The following is a 23,487-nucleotide window of genomic DNA, read 5'->3' on the forward strand; positions in this document are numbered from 1 at the left end:
GTCAGGCCAACATGGACAGAAAAATCAATATTCTCTTGATAAATTTTTCTTTGTGGTTTATAATAATGCCAAATGCACTCCAACCATTTTCCTTGTGAACCATTGCCTAATTTTCTGCAGAAGAATTAGCCAATCTGTGTGTGACAGAATGTACTGTCACCAGGATCTAATTTGTCCCAGTGCCTTTTAGGAGTACCACATAATGTTGTGCAAACACCATTCTTGCACTAAGCATTTAAAGTTTTCCTACATAAACACACAGCTCTGTCTAGGAGAATTTCCCAATAGCTATTTTGAACCCAAACAGAAACACACTAAGTTATGAAGTTTTTTACTAATACAGCAAAATACCTATTCATACTTTGCAGATGAACTATATGCTCTTTTCCATAATCCACATAAATAAGGCAATGATGTTGTTTCATAGTTTCATCTTTAGCTTGTCTTCTTGTTGCTGTATTATTAGCTCCTGTCAAGTTACATGCATATCTTTAGCATGAATGACTGGCCAACTTCAGAACTCTTATCATTTAGTAATGATTGCCGGAAGGAAACGAATGATACCTGACGCCAAAACACTAATTTTATCTTATTTTCCTACGATGCCATTAATTATCTTATCTCACTGACCACACCAAAGCTTTCTTTGAAGTAAAAAAGAGGTCCTCCTAAAGCACAGTAACTGGTCTGTTGCCCATAAGGCGAAGCGTTGTTCAGCCGGTGTGCACTGAGCCGTGCTTAAATAGCAGAAGGATAAGCTACCCGATTACCACTTGGGTAAGCCCGCAGGGCACCGTCTGAGCCGCCTGACAGCGGTGACGGCCGAGGCAGGTGTGCGGGCACGGGGGCTGCGGCGGGGCCCGCAGGTGACTCACGCACTGCCCGGCATTCCCGGCCCGCCGCACCACTGGAGGCACCGCTAATCCTCCGTCTCCTAAGGCTCTCTCACGGCATTAGCTCCACACTCAGAACAGCTGTCGGTTTCACGCAATTTCCTTAAAGGTTCACAGGGTTGCCCAGGTTTACGAGGCAAACGGGATTCGCGCCTTGGGTGTGCAGGATAAGGAGGTTACCCCCCCGCCTCGGCTCTTCCTCCGCCCGGCGCCGCAGCGGGGGCCGTCCGGGCTGTCACTGCCCGGCCCTGCGAGGGCACCTGTGGCGTGCCCGCTGCCGGGGGCCGCCGTCCCGGGCACCCGCACCCACCGCCCGCCGGGAGGGCGGCACAAAGCGCCGGCTCCGCCCGCGGCTTTGTTCGCGGCGGGGCCCCGCGCCAAGCCCCTGCCGCAGCCCCGCTCCGCCGCCGCACCGCGGCCGGCCCCGCTGACAACCCGCCCCCGTCCTCACCCTGCTGCCTCCCCGCCGCCCTGCCACCACCGCCGCCGCCTCCTCCTCCTACCTTGGCTTTCCCAGCCTCCAGCTTCTTCAGCCGCTCCTCGTCCTCCATGGCGTCTGTGCGGGAGAGCAGGGTGTTAGCGGCAGCAGGAGAAGGGGCTCGCCCCGCGCCCTCCCCTCAGCCGGGGCGCACACGCTCGCTGTCCGGTTCGGTCCCGTCCCGTCCCGCCTCACACCGACGACAGCTGCCGTGGCGGGGCCACCGGCGCCGCCATCTTCGGCTCCACGTAAACACGCGGCCGGGGAAAGTGACGTGTGGCGGCCGCTCCTCCTCCCGCCGCCGGTCCCTCCTCCCCGCGCCCCGGCCGCTCCCGGCGCCCTCGCCCGCCGCGACCCCCGCCCGCCCGCCGTGCTGTTGGCAGGTCTCGCCGGAGCCGCCCCCGCAGGAGCGGGTCTGCGCCCCTGCAGGGCAGCGGCGGGAGCCGGGGGACAGGCGGGCACGGCGGTGGGCACACCCCCCTCCACACCCCCTGCACGCCCCTCCGCGCCCGGCGGGCAGAGGGGCGGGGGTCCCGCTGCCCACAAAAGAACCGCACCCGCGGGGCGCTTCTCGCTGCCTGTGGCTGCCGTACGGAGCTACGAACAGGCAGTGCCCGGGTTCTGCTGCCCCGCGAATCCAGCTTCTGACAGTTCCGATGGTCCTACTCCTGCGCGCGTCTCACTAAATTGCAGGGCTCCCTAAGCTCTATCTAAAGCTTGGCAATACGGCAACAAAGCTCCCCGAGCGTGTGCCGCAGTCTGTGTAAGACTGACAACAAAGGATGTGTAGCCCCCGTTGAAATGACTTGGCGTGCTCTCCTCGTGCCAGAGGGGCTGCGAGAAGCGTGTTAAAATCACGATGGGGAATACGGCACGTGGCAATTAAATGCTAATACAACTTCTATACCCCACCAAATACAAAGCAATATTCTGGGATTATTTAATAGTCTACTGAATGTGTGCCTTGCAAGACTAATAGCAATTTATATCACGTGGTCCTATTGTGCTTTTTCTTTTCAGTTATTCCTGAAGTCTGCTCCGTTTGTGATGGTGTGATGGATTGTACAGGCAAACAATACACACAAAGGAAGAAAAAGACTCGGCAGGAACGTGTACCACCTGCATTGTGAACAGATTCCTTATTCTGCATTTGGAATCACTCTGCTTTATTAAATGCAAAATCTTTCTAAATTAACATAGATCTCAGCCTTGCTGATTTTTTGAACACAGTTCTTTTAGTATTCATTCTTTTCTTGATTGAATCTTCCAGCAAAGACCAGACAAGCCTAGAACATAAAAAAAACCCCAAAACCAAAACCAAAAAAACAAACAAACAAAAAACCCCACACAAACAAACAAAAAAACCCACATTATTTGCACAGTATTACTGACCAGGAAGAAGGCAAAAAAAATATTAGGTGTCCTAGCAGCAGAATTCCACACCCATATTACTGCCAAAGTAAACTAAAGCTACAATCTGACATTTTAAAGGATATTTCCATTCCTCCTAAACCAAATTACATTTTGTGGAAAAGTCTGAAATCATTTGTTGATCAGTACAGGTAATGTGCATTCCTGTGCTTACAAAACAATGTCCTCTAATGAATACCATTTATGTCAAAATAAAACACCATCCATCATAGGGAATGACAAATGTCTGCATTATATGTTGTTTCATATTTGAAGTAAGCATATGTTTCAGTTAAAGTTCTCAGACTTTGCCATTTCACTGGATGAAAATCACGTTACATAGAAAAGAAGCAAATGAAGATGAGACGAATTAATTAAAGAGCAAATATTTTATAGAAATACATAATTGAGTTCATTCCTTAGAAATACATTCTAAAGTCAGTAAAATAAAGTAACTCACACAAAGCTTTTACACATAGAAGTTTTTCCCAGCCACTACAAAGGCCTAGAGACCCCTGAGGGAAAAATAAATCACCTTTTCTCTGTCAATGACATTCCTCTTGGCTGTTAGAGGCCACTGTTGCAGAACTAGCTATCAGGTGTCAGTAAAATTTCACACACATGACACTTTGATAGTAATTTCTTTATCGGTAAATATCTCATTTAGAAGATAATTACAAACTTCCCAAAACCTATAAATAAATGGGTTCTTGAGTTAAGAAATGATGGGCCTAGTTTTCCTCTTACTTACAGACATATACACATAATTCTAATGGATTTTAATTCAACACCTAATTCATGACTGTGAAAGTCATGAAAACCAGACTGACAAACTGTAATAGAGTACTGTGGAAATTACTATGAGATAAAATATCCCAGGGAATAATATTTCCATATTCTCTCAGCATTAGAAAATCAGGTCTTTCTCTGTTAGGAAGACAAAATACTATACAGTGTGGTTTTCTACTTCAGCTATTTTAATTTCTATTTTATCATTCATGCAGGGCAAGCTGACTGGAATTCACAACTTAGCTAGCCAATTCAACTTTCAATTACAGAAAGGCATTAATCTTGTTTGCTTAATTCTCAGAGTTGACCGAAAATATTCACTTGCCTAAGAATGTAAGACAGTGTCCAAGAGTCAGGCTAATAACTGCATTAAACATTGATTAAATCTCTAACACTCATTGAATTCACATAAGTTAACATGTGTAAACTGCTTTCAACAGTACATGTGAAGTGAACCAGATAACAAGGTAAGAAATACAGATCAGACATTCTTCAAAATAGCAACAACTGGTGTTATTTTTATATGCTTATTTTTATATAGAAATAAATTGATTAATGAAAATGTTCATACATTTCATTCATACATTCATAAATGTTTTGAGTATCAGACTTGATTTTTAGTTGTGTTTGTCTGAAGAAGGACAAAGGACTCATCATCTACAGCATTTTCTCTAACGAGACTCCACATTGTTGCTACCTCTTCTGTTTCCTTTATTCGCTGTTCAGTGAAGATATGTCTGATGACTCTCATTGTGGCCCTTTCACAGACTGTGAAGCCAAAAGTTGAAGCCTCAAGAGCACATGTGATAGTCATAAAGTTCTAGCTAGGAAATTCAAATTCTGTCATAGTCCACTGAAGCCAGAATCAGAGGGCTGTCAGATCACAACATGCTGCTGGTAAATGACGTGTAAATAGCATGCAAAAATTACAAAATATCACAGGGCTAAACTGATGATACAACCTCTTCCAACATCTAAACTGCTTAGATATTGTGTGTTGTCAGGTGTCACAGCTTCAGAAGTACCACTTTATAACAAGACTATCCAACTCTTATTTTTCTTCAAAAAAATTCATATTAGAATGGAAGACTCCTATGTGGACCATGTAAGACTCCCTGATCCATCTTGTAAGAACAAAATATTATCTGACACCAGCAGGGTATTTTCCTAGCATCAATACAATGACCACACCACTTCATGTTTTCTAATTTTAAATTTAAATTTTAAATGTCTGTATTTGGTATATGGTATTTGGTATATTATTTACATAATATGGTAAAGGAGTTGTCTTCCTGCTAATGGATAGGCACCTTCTGATATGTATGTGTAGCAGAGTGGTAGAGAGAAGACTGTCAGCCAGGCACAAGAAATGTGACACTGGTTATGTGGATTATATGGTTAGATTTGTTGCTAATACAGCATCTAAATGTTGTCAATGCACTAGATAATATAAGTAGATATGAAGGTTTATAATATAAGCAGGTTTCGCTAGAAACACAGGTTTACAGTCTCTGGCCTTTCAAAATTCAAAATTACAAATCAACAAAGGATCTAGCTACTTTAGAATTTTATCTTTTTATTTTTATCTTTTATCTGTTTTATCAGATCTTAGCACTTTTACCCGCCCATCCTAAAGTGAGTATTCCCAGTCTCAGGGGTGGACATACCCTGCAGGCATTCCTGGAGGGGTGTGATGAGAACAGGCTGGGGACAAGGACCAGGAAGCTGCCTGCAACCTCAAGAAACCAGTTTACCCAGTTGGCCCACTCTTCAACAGCATTTTATATTCTTGTAGGCCAATGTGTACCAAAGTCAATACCAATCATCACAGCTCCCCCATCTCTTATATTATACCAACATCCAGAGTTCTTCCTGCAATTCCCACCTGGTGTTCTTATCTTAGGACAAATCATAATGCCCACCAGAGGCAATGAGAAGGGAGAGAGGGTGTGTGTGTATGTGGGGAGGACATATGCTAAGGCCCAACTATCTTTCCTCACTGTCGCAGTATGTCCAACAGCTATGCTGTGGCACTAGATCTCCTGCACAAAACCTACCTGGCAGGAAAACACCTCCAATTATAGAGAACATTAAAGGGATCAAGTGTGACAATAAGAAACTATCTGAGAGATGACCATGCTGAAGGTTTTATTTGATCAGGATATGCAACCTGCTTCCACTGAACATGGTGGTTGTTGTATGGCTGATTGTATAATCATACAATGTCAGTAAAGCAGGGCCTCTGTGCATACCTGTCATAGTGCTGGTAAACCAAACAGATTTGCATCCACCTCTGCGAGCTTGCACAAAGAATATGAGGTTGACTTAATGACTAGCTTACCTCTGCCTTTGCCATAGTCTGTTGTGCCAGTCTGTCCCCTACCATCTGCTCTGCAGCTGTACTGAGCCTTGGCACTGCAGTTTCCCAGAGCGCTGCTTAGTTGGCATGTTTGCAGCAGGCAGGTGATTCAGGCAAAATATTTAAAGCTCCAAATTTCAGAGACCCATTGTAGGTACTACTGAGGGACGATTACCAAATCATGTTAATTGTCTGTTAGCATGTGCAAGGCAAATTTCAGGTAGAACTTGACCTATTGTATTTAGGTAGTTTGACTACATGTTATAAAAACTTTCACCTTAGAGATGTTTAAGGTGTGTTACTTATGCTAGGACTATCTTGAACTGTGTTTTTTATGTCAGGACTACCTTGAAAAGTGCTTTAGAAAGAGACAAATGTTCTCTCTCCTTCAAAGCAGGACACAACAAATGCCATTACAGAATAAATAGTGAGACTTGGTGGTTAACAAGCAGGTGAGCTAGAGATGTAAGGAAAACATCTTATGCTTTAAAAATTTAGTGGGGTTTTTTGTTGTTGTTCTTTCTGGTTTTGTTTGTTTGTTTTCTTTTGAAAATCATTGGAGAAGGATGAAAAATTACTAAATCAGGCAACTATGAATATTAATGAATCAAGTTCCAATGTAATAGCTAAAATTTCTATTCTCATATATGTATTTTTTCATGAAAGAAAGTACCAAAGCCTATGAAAAAACATGGGCACTGAAGATGAAAATAAGGTGTTCCCACATAAGGAGAAATAATTTTCAAAAAATGCAATTTTTAACCTTTATCTGCAACTGTGAAGTTAGGCAAATTTATACTAACCATCAAAACCAAAGTACTACCAAATGTCTGTTTACCGTGCATTTTTTTCCTAAATTAAAGTAAATTTAATTTTGTTATAAGAGGTGACATAAGAAATTGTATATTGAAGCCTTCCATATGATCCAGGCATTCACTTAATACATGAATAAATGTGGACTTGTGAACAGGCATCAGTCAGACACAGTCAAGTCCAACATATGGACTTTTTTTTCTGGTTTTTAAGGCCAAACATATTTCTTGTTTCTAAGACCAAACAGTAAAATAACTTACAGAAAAGTTGTAAAGCATGGATCTCCTGTGTATTAGAGTAACACATGCCTCCCGGAGATGTGTGTCTTTGTTTTCTCAGTCCTGGGATTGTACAGCTTATAGTTTTAGAAATTGTAAGTTCCACATATCTTTCTGGGGGCAGAGTTGAGTCTATTCCTTATAATTCCATTACTTAATATAAATACTCTGGTGTTTTTTTCTGCTTTGGTGTAAATACTGTGCCTAGGAAGAGGCAAGACTCTTTAGCTAAGAAGTTTTTTGAAATTAATAATTTATTCTGCAGGCATAATATATTGCGCAAGGTAATTTAAGTAAGCTTGCAACTAATACAGCTAATTAATTAAGTGACCCAGAAGCTTCAAACTGGCATTTGATATTTGAGATACCACCAAAAGATGAAGTTCTACCAATGAATCAGTTATTTGTATCTGATATATTTAGAGCTGTTATAGTATAAATTTCTTTATAATTGGTCACAATTGTCCAAGTTTACATAAAGGTTCAGAATATGGTTTTCTTACGCCTATTGCAGATGAAGATATAAAAGCTAGTTATTTTCCTACTATTCTGGTATTTTATATGGTCAATTGAGAAGACTTGTGTTATTCATATTTTAGCAAGTTCTCAAAATACATTAAAAACATAAGTACTTAATGAGCATTACTCCTAAAACATTGTATCATTCTGGGAGCCATGCCTTTTTTTGTATTATTTATGGGGAAATAAGAGATGACATGTCAGGTAATCTCATGAGAACTTGTAAGAACAACAAATGTCTTAAACTTAACTTTGGTACTTACAGGGAAATCTTCTACCATGTCAAATGAAGAGTGTCCCAGGCACAGCAGAGCTGAGAGAACTGAGTCAGACTTCCAGACACGGTTCACTTCACTAACACTAGCAAAAGGATTTATTTTATCCTGGAGAAGAAAAGGCTTTGGAATGACCCTATTGCAGCCTTGGAGTACCTGAAGGGAACCTACAAGAAAGATGGACTTTTCACAACAGCATGTAGTGATAGGACAGGGGAGAATCATTTCAAAATCATTTAGAGTAGATATTAGTAAGAAATTCTTTACTGTGAGGATGGTGAGGCACTTGAATAGGTTGCCCAGGGACGTTGTAGGTGCCCCATCCCTGGAAGTGTTCAAGGCCAGGTTGGATGGAGCTCTGAACAATCTGGTCTAGTGGAAGGTGCCCCTGCCCATGGTGGGGAGATTTGATCTACATGACCTCTAAAAGGTTCCTTCCGTCCCGAACCATTCTATGATTATATGATTCAAAGCACCAGGCGCTTGTGCTGGCTGGCCCCTGGTCCTGGCTCCTGCTTCCTCAGCATGGCTCCAGCTTTTATTGTCACCAAACCTGAACATTCTTTAAACAAATTGTTTTCTACCTGCTGCTATACAGAGGCACAAGAGGTTTGTAGCACACCGCTTGCTGCAGTAAATCAAAACCTTACTGTCAAAAGCTTTGGGGGTAACAGCTGGGACCAAAATTCAGGGATATTTTATCTTCCAGTGCCATCTTCTGGCAATTGGCTTGGTTACAAACGGCGAATAAAAAGACTCTGGAAAGCGGCCTGACTGGGAACAGAGCTGGACGCGCCTCCCAGCGGGTTCTTCCTGAAAGCGTTTTCTGACGCCTTCCCCGAGTTCCAGGGATATCAGGCATCCACATTTTATTTTAAATTCAGGGGCTGTAAAGAGCCTCACCATTTCTGGTCAGTACATGTAGCTCATAGTCTGGTGAGGTGCAAAGAGTTCCTCGATGTGGTTTGATGGGGTCATGTAGAGGTGTGGGCTGCTTCTGCAGGGCAGTTTAACCGAGATAAGGAGGGACAAAAGGGGTCTGTCTTCTGTGCTAGCACAAGGGAAAAGGAGAAATCAGAGAATCCTCTGTTGCCTCTGTAAGCAAGCCCAAATGCCTTCCCACTGCCTGTCTGCAGCTCCAGCACATTGGGTAATTGTTACAAAAATTACCTTCCCTAATTGTATCAGTAAGTCTTTCTTCTGTGAGAGTGTACTATCTTAGTTAACATGTATGTTGGTTCATGTTAGATACTGTAATGTCATAAGGTAGTGAAATTTTACTGGACACTTTATTACTGTTTATGCTTCAGTAAAACAAATCAAAGGACCAGCTGAGCCTGGAAGTAAGAACCATTACTTCTTGGAAGCTTAGAACTGTCGAGGAAGGGTAAAGAATATGCCTGGAGAATCAGGATAACACCAGCATCCCAGCCTCTCTGACAAGTCTTTGAAACCCTCTTAGTGTTGCCTCGTGTCATAGATAACTAGCAAGAGTGACTCCAGGGGCATCTGGACTCAGTAGATAAGCAGCAAGACTGTAGCAAAAATATAGCTGCTTTACAAAGTTTTACTATGATTGTTAATCAGCAGTGTGGGTGTCAGTGATTAGCCAGATTGTGTAGTACCTGAATGTTTGAAGGCTGGAAGAACTGGATAAACCCGCATTTGTGGTGCCCCGTTTTGGCTGGTACACCTGTTGTGCATAAACAAATATTTACCCTTGTAATTCTATACTTTGTGTCCTAGCTTCTCCCTGACATGGGCCAATTGTGCATTTTTAAGACAGAGGTGAGGAGAGCTGCTGTGCCCATATGTGTCTGAGTGGCACTGGAAATGGCAGATCCATGATTATCCAGAGCTGATCTGTATTCTTTTTCCCTGTGTTGGGAGTATAGCTCAGTGTAAACAAAATAAGGCACTTACTGGCCCATACTGGACCACTGACATAAGTAAAGTCGAAGCCTGGGAAGCTTTCTTTGTGGGAGGAAAAACAGTCATTTGGGTAACCGCTTCTTTCACTGGTCCCAGTGAAATGACCTTGGGTGATTTTCCACTCATTGTTTGAAGGCGTAAGTTGCAACATTTCTGTAGAAGTGTGGCTGATGTGGTGGGTTGTTATGAACAGGGGTTGTACCTCTGATGCCAAGATAGAAAAAAAAGGGTTTCTGATGCAAGAAATAAGCAATATTGCTTAACTAGTAAACTTGTGTACAGGACTTCAGGGGTGAAGAGAGGAACAAACCAGTGCCAGAACTTAATTTATATTTGCTAAAGGAGTAGCCTCAATCATACTGCTCCAGGATGTTGCATGACCTTGTGTTTGCTGTATGTTGCAGGAAATGGCAACATCTAAGGTCTGAAGTGGTTCCCCACAGGCTCTTCAATTGTGCGGATCTGGAAACAATGTGTGGTACTTCATATTCATGTAATGACCAAAGTTTAAGTATATAAAGACTGACATCGTGTTGCTGGGGAATGTCACTAAAACATGCTGAGTGTTTTTGAACAAGAGCAGACCTCGTGACATTGTTGATTAAAAAATGGTGGTGACTTTTATCAGTGATCTATGTGATGTGCTCTGGGTATTGTGAATTAACTTTTTTTATCTCCAGTAGGGCATAGACAAGGATTGATGTATGTGTCTGCTACTTGAAGAAAATTAAGATGTTGTTTCCATACACTTGAAGGGTTATCAGTGGGCTTTTTAAGGCCTTTTAGTTTGCATTTGCTGACCTGGTTTAGCAGAGTGAAAATTCACTGTCATGAACATTATTTATAACTGTTTGAATTGAACCCAGCTTCATATCATTTGGAAAAAAAAAAAACCAACCAGCATATAAAACTTGTGGAAGAAATGGAAGCAATCTTGGTTTTTCTTTTTTACAGATAGCCTCAGGTATTGCTTCGGTGTCAGCATAGCTTGTGGCCTATCCCCATCTCATGCTACAAGACCTAATTGCAAAACAGTGAGACTGGAGAGTGAAGGAGTTTCCCCTGAAGTAGGCATGTACTGGACAGTCACCAGGATTGGACCATAATTTTGATCTCCATTAACATCATCATATAGAGATAGCTTTATTTAGTTTACTGTACGTGGGTCTGTTGATCTTCAGCTAAAGTGTTTCCTAAGTTGTTGATATGACACTAGGCAAAAAAAGTGGCCTTTCAGAGTTCCTGTTTGTGTTACTGCAGTGCCTATTTTCTATTATTAATCTGTGTGTTTGTTGTTAATTACTACAACAGAAGGGATCATATTTTGAATAGTGGGGTTTTTTGGTTTGTCTGTTTGGTTTTTTTTTGTTTTTAAGATTAAATAAGTTGTTATTTAAAACTCAGGAACATTGCCAGCAATTAATTTTGAGAGGTCTGAATACCATTCTTAAACTTCTGTCTCTTTTTAGATTTTAATTTTTTTGAAACTTACTTTCTAAACATATCCCACAGGTAAGTTTTGTAGAGTTCTTAAAAAAGGCACACAAAATTCCAGTTTCACTGAATAGGACAAAGGCTTCATTCACTTCAGCAGGCTGCTCTTGTCACTGGCTGAGAAAGTGTGCTGAGATTTAGCACTTCCAACCAGATTTTTGGTAGTAGGAGAGTGATGTCATTTCCTGAGCTGTGTGATCATGCTGGAAAATGAAAAGAAACATGGGCTTTTTGAACAAGTAACTTTACTTAAAAGCCCAAGAAATGACACATTATGCCGAAACTCAGTTGAAACTGCATTGAAAACTTCACTTCAAAACAGTGAAGAGGAACTCTGATACTGTTATGAAATGTTTGAACTTATTGCCATAGTAAGATTTTATAAAATAGTTAATCTTTACAAAATAAAATGTATCATTTCTTTGTAACCATGAAGAAAAGATGTTGTGAACCAGAATCAGGCATTGTGATATCCCGTTTTTATTGATAAAACCTCCTTTGAAGTGAGATTGCTGTGGAAAAACAGCTAGATACTGTCCTTACAGGACTCCTTGAATTCTTACTTAGCAGGTATATACAACTCATAGCTGCAGAGTATTGATGGGAAAACATTAATGGAAAATTCTGGATGACATTTTAGAGGCCATATTTTATAGTGGTTCTCAGGACGGAGTGCATGAAAATGAATACCATCAGGCTTAGGTCATGCAGAACTGCTAAAGTTTAGCAGAAGATTCAATTCATATTAGCTATTCCTTCTCTGAGGGTTGGAGATTCTGTTTTACATTTCTTACAAATGATGCTCTGAAACTTTAATGTAACTTAATTTCGCTCCATAAGATCAAACAGCCAAGATTGTACATTTGAGTTTGAAGTACAAATTAACTTTTTAACAGTTTGAATTACCACTAACTTGTAGGATAATTTTTAGCCTTTTTTTTTTTTAAAATAATTATTTGCCTGTTCCTGTTTTGGTTAGGGGTTTTTCTCATTTTAATCTGTAGCTAATGTGAAAAAATTAAGCCTCAGTACATTTTTCTTTTTCCTCCAACTTGGTTGCACTGAATGTTTTTTATTCCATTACCTCCAGATGGAGAGCTCCGCAAGAAAAGTCATATGAGGGTATATACAGTTTCTGATCCCCATGGCAGTCAGCTGATTGATACAAGTGAAGAACACTTTATTTCTCTGACATGAATGATTTCTGGCTATTAGATTTTCAGTCGGGGCTGTATTCAGACCAGTACCTTCTCTGACTCCAGAAAGAAAGTGATAGTGGTGGTGCAGAATCACGTGAAGAGCACGTTGGCATGTGTCAGAATGGGTGACAAAATAGTAAAACAACAGCCATTGGGTGTTCTAAGGAGATTGATTGATCACAAGCAGGGCCTGAAGCAGTTCCTGAAGACCAATCCGCTCATTACCATCATCATCTAACATTAGCCATGGGTCCTCTTGTGAGTTTCTTGAAAAACATTGGGAAAAATATTACCATGGGTGATGTGGAAATTAAAAATATTCTTGAAAATTTTCTAGAGTCTTTTCTTCATTCCTATGGTAATAGCAACATGGAGGAAAAGAATACTGGTTTTTACTTTCTTGGCTTGTCATCTAAAAACCTTTGTGATTAGTTGAACAGAGGACCACAAATATTTTTGAGCAGACTAGAACTGGCTGATGACACACGTGGTGCGTGAGGTCACCTGCATGCAGTGATAACCAAATGCTTTGTAAATACTCTTTCTAGAAATGCTTTAGTCATATGGAGCAGAAAGTAACTAACTGCACAGAGTTTCTCTAGGTACTGTTCTTTGTTAGTTTTCTTCCACAGTTGTGTTTTTCTTACCTTTTCATCTTGTTAGAAAAGCCTGGGGAGGGGAGGGGTGCCAGGAAGGTTTGATCCTGACTCCTGTAAAAGAGAAATGTTAAAGCAGATTGTGAGAACTTCAGTGAGAACTTTAGTTTCATTTTTGTCTTAACTATGATTCAAAAAGTGTTTCAATTAGAAAGTTGACCCTCCTTTAAGCAGGAAATCAGAGTGCAAAAATAGGATTTTTACTTGTCTAGCTGTTACTATTCAAAGGCATAGGTGATAAAAGAGAAAATGGACACTGATTCCTCAGGAATGAATAGAATTGCCTCTTTTTAAAATATAAGGTTTTCTATATCTGCAGTTGGTACATAATTCAGTTGAGAAGGCTCTCCAGTGATTTAAAGAGATTGGTTTTATTTCTCTTATTGTTGTTTTCCCAGTAACCAAAAAAGTAGCGATCCTAGAGACCCACAGTGACTGTGTGTAGAATTCCTGTCCATTTCAACATTCATTTTTATGCAAAGCCATTTTTTTTTCCTTTATTGTGAACACATAAAAATTGCCATAGGCTGTGCTTTTAAGACAGTATAAAATAGTAAGAGCAATAGTTCTAATAACTACTGTAGATCAATGCTTGAAAACTCAAAAATGTCAAGCTCCATTTGTATTCCTTGGCTCTGAGAGAAACTGAAGTAAATGCTGCCTTTATAGAGAGTTTTTGTAACTGCCAACAGAAGGACTGTAACATATTCATAGGGAGTAAAAACTGGAATTAAGCATTCCAGAGTAGAACAGCAATTGTTTCCTTTTTAGCACTGGAAGACGATTAATATAATTAATCATTAGAACAATAATTAGAGAGATGTTTAAAAGATGAGTTAATTATTAGAAATTATAATTTAATTTCATGATAGATTACAAATAATTATACATTTGTGTATCATTCACTCCAACCCCAAATTTTTTTTAAGGAATATTTATTTTCTTCCTATTTAAGTAATGAAGAGGATAAACCAAAACCCCCTAACTTCATTTTTATTATTGTGTTTGTGAAAGCAGAAATTTTTGAAGGCAAAATACAGCATTGGTAGCTCTAAAATGGAAAAAATGAGTGATCACTGGTTATTAGAAAGCTCATTGTGTTTGACAGCACTAGATCAGAGTATGGAACTGGGAAATAATTAATGTGGTATTCTATTCCAACTATTTACTGTACGTATGAAATATGAAGTTCACAGTATGTTTCAAAGCAGTCATGGCCTTTCCAGGTAACAGAAGATCACCCATTCAGTGCTTTTGATTGTGAAGTCAAAATACACGTCTCTGTAGATGCTCAGACATCCTGCCTCATTTTGTCCTCTGAATGCTGTTCAAGCCATCCTGGTAACAGGACTGTGCTTTGAGACTGTGGGTGAAGGAAGTTGAGACACTGATAAAATGGGGAGATCATCGTAGGACCACTGAGACACATTTAGGGAAATGGAGCACCTGACAAATGAGGAGATGCTAAAGGAACTGCATATGTCTAGCCTGGACAAGGAAAGGCAGAATGGTGGGGAGCCCAAAGTCTTCTGCTCCCTAAACAGCAGTCACAGGGAAGATGGAGCCAGATTCTTCGTCTGAGGTACACAGTGAAAGAACACAAGCCAACAAGAGGATTTCTGATTAGATATGAAGAATGAGAATGGTTATGCACTGCAACAGACTGTCTAGAAAATCTGTGGTATTGTCACCCTTAGGAATTCTCATTATCTGACTCAGCAGGGCCTGTGCAACCTGATCTAATTTTGAAATTAGCATGCTGTAAGCTGCATATTGAATAAGGTGATCTCTAAAAATCCCTTCCAAACAGAATTATTCTTTGACTCTGGTGTCTTTTACTTGAACTTTGTAAGATACAGAAAAATGCGTATCTTGTCAGTGTGATCATCAATGTTAGCTTAATAGGGAATATAACAAAACTTTACAATTGTATATGAAACGTACATAGGAAAGGTTGGGTTTTTGTCATTGTAAGGCTTTTTGGAAAAATAATTTCTGGATAAGATATGTTTCTTAACTTGCAGTATCTTCAGAAAAGCAGAGTTATGTTTTCAGTGTTCCAATTCTTGATTCTTATCTTTTTCTGGAAAATTGGTAAGAATCTTACTGCTAAAGCTTTTTGGTTCTTCTTTCTAGTAAAGTTTTCTTAGTTTCTGTCGGAGATTGTAAGTGGTGGGTGCTAGCTCCCAGGCGGTTTCTCTTCATGTATTTTAACATCATAGAATTTTCTCAGTGATAAAAAACACCTTTGAAGAATAAAAATTATTCTGAAAAGCAAATACCTTTCCTTACTCTTCTCTCCACCCTATGTGACTATAGACAGCACAGGCACAAACTATTCAATATTACTAGGATGATAGCTATCTTAAAAACTGAAACAAAAAATGTCAGTATGTTACTTGCACAGCCAAGGAAAAGTGCTGTGATAGGGTAGAAATGGTGACAGAGTAGAAATTGTGTGACTGTTAAAGAAGCCACAACATAAATCACGAGAAGGTTCTATATGGGCCTAGATGGTTAAGCCCACTTTGTCTCAGCATCATGGAAAAAGATTAAAAGCCAGTAAAAATCCTCTTCTTTTATAGGAGAATACTTTGACTACATTTCAGTCAAGAAGGCCAAAACTGGTGAGCCAGAGCTGGTAAATGGCAATATTCCTTTTCTACTGAGAATAAATTCCACGACGGAAATAATTTTCTACCATGGTTTCTGAAGTGAAGGGATTTGAAGAAAACATCTGGACTCTGAGATAATTCAGAGCAAAAGCCTGCACATGTGATATATGTAGGAAAGTGCTATGTTTTGTCTACATGTTACATACTTTTATGAATAATTCCTTTCTTATACATAACAGCTTGAAAAGCTGGAATAAAACCCAGGAAAAACAAGTGATGCATGATGCAATTTCTCACCACTCGCTTACCGATGCACAGCCCATTGCTGATCAGTGATCTGCAGCTCCTCGCTGACTCCCTGCAGCTTATATACTGGGCATGGCATTCTGTGGAAATGGAATATCCCTTTAGTCACTTCAGGTAGGCTGTCCTGGCTGTGCTCCTTCCCAGCTTCTTGTGCACCTGCTCTCTGACAGAGAATGGAAAACCGAAAAGTCCCTCCCTTAGGGTAAGCACTACTTAGCAACAATGAAAACATCAGTGTGTTACCAACATTACTGTCATACTAAATCCAAAACACAGAACTGTACCAGCAACATAGAAGAAAATTAACTCTATCCCAGTCAGCACCAGGACAAATATGAGGAAACACATAGTTTCTGGGAAGTGACCTAACACGTAACACACCCGTTTGGTCCGGATCAGCCATTGTGTCTTTCACTGAAAATACGTTTGGGGCTGAAAATGAGAGAAAGATGAGTTAGCGCAGAGCTCCCAAACTGCTAATTGCATTAGAATTTGCAATCTGTGTGAACTTTTAGAAATTTCCTTACAAAGATATTTTTCTCAACAGGCATGAGAATCCTACTCTTTCTTCAGTGGTAGAATAGAGACTTGATGAGAATGTTGATAAATTTGGAGGTGAGGCTGTTTTCAATATCCTACCAGAGTTCTATGCATTTTCTGGGAGGCTGACAGAGGATGACAGAAATACTTGTTTTAATTTAGTTGCCTCTGTTAAGCAGGTGTCCTTGTTTTCAGTATACTTTAGACGTTTACCTGGACTTATCTTGAGGCTTGCTCTTATTGGTAGGCGTTTCAGTGTTTGCTAAGCCTCTTACATTCCTGAAGCTCTGTAAGCCCAGTAACAGAGGTAATTAAAAATACAACAGTGTCAACGACCTGACTTCATTACACTGCATGGTGAGAGGTCATGTTTTCAAATGCAGGAAGTGTGCAGATATGAGCTGTAGGAGTGCAAATCCTCTCTGCTACCAGATCATCTGAGACATGAGTTTAGCTATTCAGGAATATCCAATTCACTGCAGAGAGAGGAATGAGTGGTGCTTGAAAGATTCCCTCAGAAGGGACATGACAATTTCACTTTATTTTACTTTCCTCTCCCAACATTAGAAAGAGTAATAATAAGATAGATAGAAACCAACAGTTTGTAAAAAAATAATACATCTCAACTTTGCCAAATAATAAATTTGCTGTTATTGGGAATGATACATGTGAATGGCACATAAACATTGCTGTAAGATGTTGAAAGTAGAGTCCTTGTAGAAAACCGTATCCTGATTTCCAGTCAAAAAAATGCAAAATTAGCTTCTCCCTGACACAGTTTGAAAACAGAAAAAGAAAATTTAAGCAGAGACCGAATATAACATGGCAGTTGAAAATTTAATAGCTGTAAATCTGCCTCAGAAGAGAAGAAGTGACTAGTTAAAGATACGATAGAACTTTCCTATCTGAGAGAGGCCCTTGAAAAAGTAGTTGCAAGAACAGGAAAAATCCAGCTCTCATTCCCTTGAGGAGCCTGCCTGCAAATTGCTGTCCAAAGGAACGGGTTAAAAAGGTTCTAGATTAGCTGAAGTACTGGCAGCCAGGGCAAAACAAGCAAAACCGTCTGTTCAGTGGCTCCTGCCACAGATGACCTAAAGTCTGAGGGCAAAAGGAATTCCAAATGTTTCATGTTAATGAACCTGAAACACTGGCACGCAAATCCTATGTTTCTGGTATTTTTAAAAGACTTTTAATTATTAATGCTAGATTTCTGAGATGAAGGGGGGACAGAGAAAGTGCTGCTAAAAGCCTCACAATGGTCCCTTTCTATGCAATGCCAAAAAGAAATTTTAAATCTTTCTTTGGCAGTCAAAATAAAAATTGCTTTGGGCTTTTGATGCCCTAGGCATTTATTTTTTAATGTGCCATATGCTCCCTTTAAATTATTTGTTTTAAAAATGTTTTTTTTCACTTGGAGGAAACCTGGAACAGGAATTGCCACCAACTGGAATTCTGTTATAGCTGTGCAAGATGCTACAAATTGTTATTTTACCTTATCAGAGTTCATTGCTGACAAATTTAATCAAGTTGTGTGGGTCTGCATGACATCCCAAGGAAGGATGGCATCTTTGACTAGGAGGATTGGGTGTGCACTTTATTAGATAGACTCATGATGATCCTAATTTTTAGTATAGCTTTCCAAAACATGGCAGGTATTTAACAAAAATGGGAAGATTGTCCCAAAGAATTTTCAGTTGGGGTTGACTCGATATAACTCCTTATGTTATGGAAACAAGCAATAGGGGGAGAATGGGAAGAGGAACTAATGCAGTTATTAATGATAGAAGATGTAGTTCCTATTGAATTCTATTTTCCTGCTAAGCTTCTGAAATCCACATTAAAAGAGAAAATACAGAGTGCACTATTGATCCGTTTAGCACAGGGCTTGTAGGAGAAGGAATTTTCAGGGCTGATTTGAAGCAGAAATCACCAGTGCTGAGAGAGTAGGCTCTTGTGAGATCTTCACACATTGGGGGAAATGAGGCGGTCACAGACCCCTGCTCGTTAGCAACAGTACAAATTCATTCCTGACCCAGGTTGGAGGGTCTCAGCTGACTTTCATGGCACAGCATGCTTAAGTAAACTGATGAGACTCTAGTATTGCAACTACCATTAGTAACAAAGAAATTGATTGCAGCTTTTAAAAAATTATAATGAATAGTAAAATTATCAGTTCTTTAGTCTCCTTATAGGTGAAACTATCCCAAAAGTATGAGAACAGCACTGGGCATTTTATTCACTTTCTAGGCTCTGGGTGGAACTCATTGCAGTTTTCTGGTTTAGAGTCTTATCTTTGTCCCTGATTTCCTGCTTCTCTGTTCTCTCTCACTTGTAAGACCACCAGACTGCATGCACTATCACATTTAAGGGAATTTCTGGAGATGTGGTTTTACAGTCTGTCTCTGCTTTTTCTCACTGTCAGCAAGTTCATTTTCTGCTATCAAGTTTATGAATGGACTCCCTAAACTCAGCTTCCTTCTTTATTGCTTGTTTTCTTGAAAATATGATGGCACTCTAGGTCCTGGTTAATTGCTGTGTCCATCTTAAATTTGACCTCTCTCTAATATACAAGAAAAACTTTTAAAAATTTTCAGTGATTTCTAATCGCAGCAACCCATTCAGTTACCTCTGTTCTTTCAGAAAAGGAAACTTTTAAGTACAAAAAAAATAATGCTTTTAATATTGATTGCTATTTACTAAATTTTTATTTGAAGCTATGTATTTACAGTCTACTAACTGAAATTCTATCCCTCCCCACTCCTCCCTTCCCCTCCTGCCAGTATTTGGTTTCACTGCAAGTGATTTCTTCCTTGTACCATCTACAAATGACCAATAATATGCTACAAAAGCACAGGAAAATCTTACAACCTTTTACTAGGCAGAAGTAAATATGTAACTGGTTTGTACAAACACAGTTGGTTTGTACCCTGGCTTACTGCCGGTGTGCCCATTACTCCTGAGCCCCTTTTACATGTCAAGACCTATTCCTGCAGGAATCCTAACCATGCTCATTCTTGAGTCTTCTGCCGTGCTCTCTGTTCCTTTCTCCCCTGCTCTGTATTAATTCATTCCCTTTGTGTGGCAGTGAGAACAAATGGGACAAGGGAAAGGAAAGGGCAGCTCTGTTGAATTCTTTCTTGGCAAGAAGCATTGTCTGGAAATAAAAGTCTTGCTAAAACTTACTCAGCTGGGAGTTGGACTTTGATGATCCTAGTGGGTCCCTTCCAACTCAGAATATTCTGTGATCTATGATTCTATAAAATGGGCAGAGGAACCTTCCTCCATGTGCCCAGGGGCAAGGACTAAGTGGTTCTCAAGGAGACTGAGACAGAGAGAGGATATGGGGATGGGGTGTGCTGCTGTGTAAGCAGATGAGAATTGAGATCAACAAGTTGGTGATCAGCATTTGGGTTGTTTTTCCATGGGGGAAGGTATTGTATGATTGTACTGATAAAAGTTTGAAACAGAGTGCATGCAAACTAAAGAAATGACTGAAGTTCCTCAAAGAATTTTAGTTTCTACATTTCTTAACTTCTCAGTGTATGACTCTGCGCCTTTAAGAATGTTTTTCTGACAGAAATTTTCTGTAAAGTGCAAAAGTGTCAGCAAAACACAATACAAAACACAATACAAAACAGTGGGTTGTTAACCAATACTGAGAGATTACAACTCAAAATGTCTTAAACTTTAGTTCTGTAAAAAATAAGATTCTGTGTTTTAGTTAAATCAGATTTGCACTCCTTTTCATGAAGGTAGTTCTGTCTTTGTCTAGCTGGCCTTCCTGCTGCTTGCAGCTAGATGGGGTGAGTGCAACACTAAAATTCAGTCCAAACATCAACACTGAATTGCAAAATACAGTGAGTAGTTAATTTGAAAGTCCAAGAGAATATTTCATATATACCTACACAGAAAATTTGTTTAGGTGAAAACATGCTATTTAATTTCTGGCAATTCAGTAAACAAGATACAATTTAAATTTTGTTTTTATGACTAGTTAATGATTTTATAACTTCACTGAAGTCTTTATATTCATCATGACTTATACCTATCCGGTATACTATGAGGTTATATTTCCTTGGCATTGTCTATACCTATGTAGTGGGCTTGGAGGGTTATATATGTAAATTAAATGGGATGGGGAAAAGGGAGTGTTTTTATTTCATAAAAAAAATTAAACAATTGAGGGATAATATAATATTTTTTTTATTTTTCCTTAAATGTTTATCCTTCAGGACCACTTCATGGAAGTAACCACTAGATAATCATCTGTCTTGCTGATTTTATCGTTACGAAGTTTTTAACTGTTTTTGTTGGGTTTGTTTTTTTTTTCTTTTAAACTCTGGAGGGCTGAGCCTTCATTTATCTCCTCTGTCACTTAGCTCGTAAAAACATGGCAATAAAAGCATGGCAAGACTTTGAGAACAAAATGTTTTCTAATTACAAAACTTTGGCAGTTAAGGGAAAGAAGAAATCGGATGCTTAGGAAAATGTTAAATAGAACCAGCTGAATTTTTTAACTTTGAAAAATTGAGCAGTTGCATATACTTTCTATCCAGAAGATCGAGAGCAATAGATTTTATATCACTTATGCCCTGATAGTCATATAAAATCTACAATACTTACTGTAGATTTTTTTCCAGCAATTCCTTTGTCAATCCTAGCAGCTCTGCTGGTGAAAGAGCTACACATGGGGAGCTGAGGAATGGAAAGAACACTTAACTAGCTCAAGGTCCTACAGGAATATGTAGTAGAGATGGCAGCTGAGTTCAGAAGTCCTGAACCACAGGTCAATTTTATATGAAACAACCCATTTTCTCTAGCTAGAACAATAAAGCACTGCCTTTTGTCAGTGAACATTTTGGCTGCATAAAGAAGGTTGTCAGATCATGGTAATCATCTATATTAGTTCATTTGGATCCAGATCCAGAGCTGGAAAGTGCCACAGAATGAATTAATTCATATTGTCTATCCTGAGGTGGTCTGGAAGACTCCTATGGTACTACCTCTGTGGAAGGTGCCTGCAGTAGTTTTACTGCATCTTTTTGTTTTTTCTGCAATAAACAAGCACTAAACCATTAACAGTTTTTTGCTTTCTTACAGAGTACCTTACATTTTCAAAGTGTACTGTGAATGTTTAGTACTCCAGTTATGTCAATGAAAGATGAAAGAGTATTATAGCATATTGTTTTACTTTGGGGGAGAATGAGACATGCAAAGGTTAAGTAATCTGATTGTAGGAACAGCGGCCTAGCGATTTACATATGGATCGTGGGTGGCAAAAGACCTGAATTTCAGCCAGAGCTCTGTCTGTCTCATTATGTGATATCAATAAGCAATCACTTGCCCTGTGCTTTTTTATTCCTGTGAGCAAAAGACTTATAGCCTTTTGTGTGATGGTGCACAATGCTTTGTCCTGTGATCAGTCTAATATACCTCACTTGTAAACACCTTGCAAAGGAGGTTATGTTCAAACAAAAGCTACACTCCTTTCTCAGTCAGGGTGAGAGGGTTGCTATACTGCACTACACATACTGTTTTGTCAAAGGCACTATGGTACAGAGGAAATGAACCACTTATAGACCTCCAAATTTCTGAATGACTGTGCCTTGGCTCTGGTGGAGTTTAGAGCAGTAGTTAAATGTCAGTCTGGGTTCACTGCAGTGCAGAATATCCTGACTCTGTATTCTCTTCTTGTTCTGATGAATCGGGAGAATAGACAATGATAAAGGGCTCACGCTAAGAGAAAATTGCTGATGGAAGAGCTAGGACTGTTGATTTCACCCTAGCTCATTCTTTCTTCACAATAAGAAGAAAGTTCACTGCTGACTGCATGACCTGCTCTCCAGTCTTGTGCTTCCTACAAGAGCCAAAGGTCCGTGTTTCCAAGGGAATTGGATCCATGATGCATGTTGTGTTTAAATACAAGGTGTATTTCTGTTGCTGTTTTCAGATATTTGAGTGGGATACTGACTTCTCTAGCAAAGCGTGGCTCTTTCCCCTCTACATGATGGTGAAGCAGAAAACTAGTGTCACTGAAAACTGGTAAAGGCATCTCTCCTGTCTCAAAAATAGGCTAAGATTGCCTTAAGCTCTCATATACATAGTGTTAGAGAGAGTGCCAGGCAAAGCTCAGTGACTGCCCTCTGCACACCATGTTACACAAGCCATGGCATCTTGGTCATGAACAAGGTGTAATAAACACTACTCCCTTTTGGGCATTAAAGGTGTTTTCTCACCTTTCTTGTATCTGACCAGTGAAAGATTAAACAAGCCTGCAATCGACAAGAACCAAAGGTTTAACAACTGTTCTTTGAAAACAGCCTGAATGTGGTACATCCTGTATCCTATTTACCTGTCAGTAGGCTGGGAGAGTGATTTCCTGCATTTCAAGAAGAGTGCTTGCAGAGAGGGATGATTGCTCATGCCAGTAGCTCTTTCTGATGAAAAATGGAAAGCAATGATTATCTTCAAAAGTCCGTGAATGTTCAGTTAAGGTAAAATATGAGACATATGATCAAAGGACTAAAAAGTACACAGATCCCAAGTGAAGGCCTGATTCCATGACAAATACTCTGTTCAGCCTCTACCAAGAGACATAAGGGCACCAGAGAAACCATTCTGGATGATTGAGGATACCCATCCCATAGTTCACTTCAGGAGGATTAAGAGCACATCTGCTTCCTTTTGTCACTGCACATACTTCCCAGGCTGTTGATAGATTAGGTTAGCATCAGTAAGATGCAGGCTGCCTGACATGTATCTTTTCATCATCTTGAAGCCTTTTTTTTTTTCTTTAAGAGTCGGAAGAACACTCAAAAAAATTGAACAAAGTACGTTTTCCTCAAAAGTTATATTTATTTTCTTGAGGAAAGTTCAAAAAAGGCTTGTTATGATTTAGCTTCAAACAGTTTTTTCAATCTATTTCAGGTGA

General features: G+C 39.9%; 1 protein-coding gene across 6 annotated transcripts in view; it reads right to left on the reverse strand.

The window, feature by feature from the left end:
- The window catches only part of AKAP9 (A-kinase anchoring protein 9), a 112,467-nt gene extending 110,818 nt beyond the window's left edge, over positions 1-1,649 (reverse strand). For 4 of the 6 annotated variants that reach the window (XM_050333737.1, XM_050333730.1, XM_050333715.1 and 1 more), the window contains exon 1: positions 1,397-1,647. In XM_050333737.1, the coding sequence (XP_050189694.1) occupies positions 1,397-1,444 (48 nt within the window). In that variant the 5' untranslated portion in view covers positions 1,445-1,647. Of the gene's footprint in view, positions 1-1,396 lie in introns of all 6 variants that reach the window. The other 2 variants (XM_050333706.1, XM_050333698.1) reach the window with 2 other exon arrangements.
- Positions 1,650-23,487: the final 21,838 nt, after the last annotated feature.

The sequence above is a fragment of the Myiozetetes cayanensis genome, unplaced genomic scaffold (genome assembly GCF_022539395.1).
Source record: "Myiozetetes cayanensis isolate MyiCay16 unplaced genomic scaffold, myiCay2020 scf1, whole genome shotgun sequence".
NCBI lineage: Eukaryota > Metazoa > Chordata > Aves > Passeriformes > Tyrannidae > Myiozetetes > Myiozetetes cayanensis.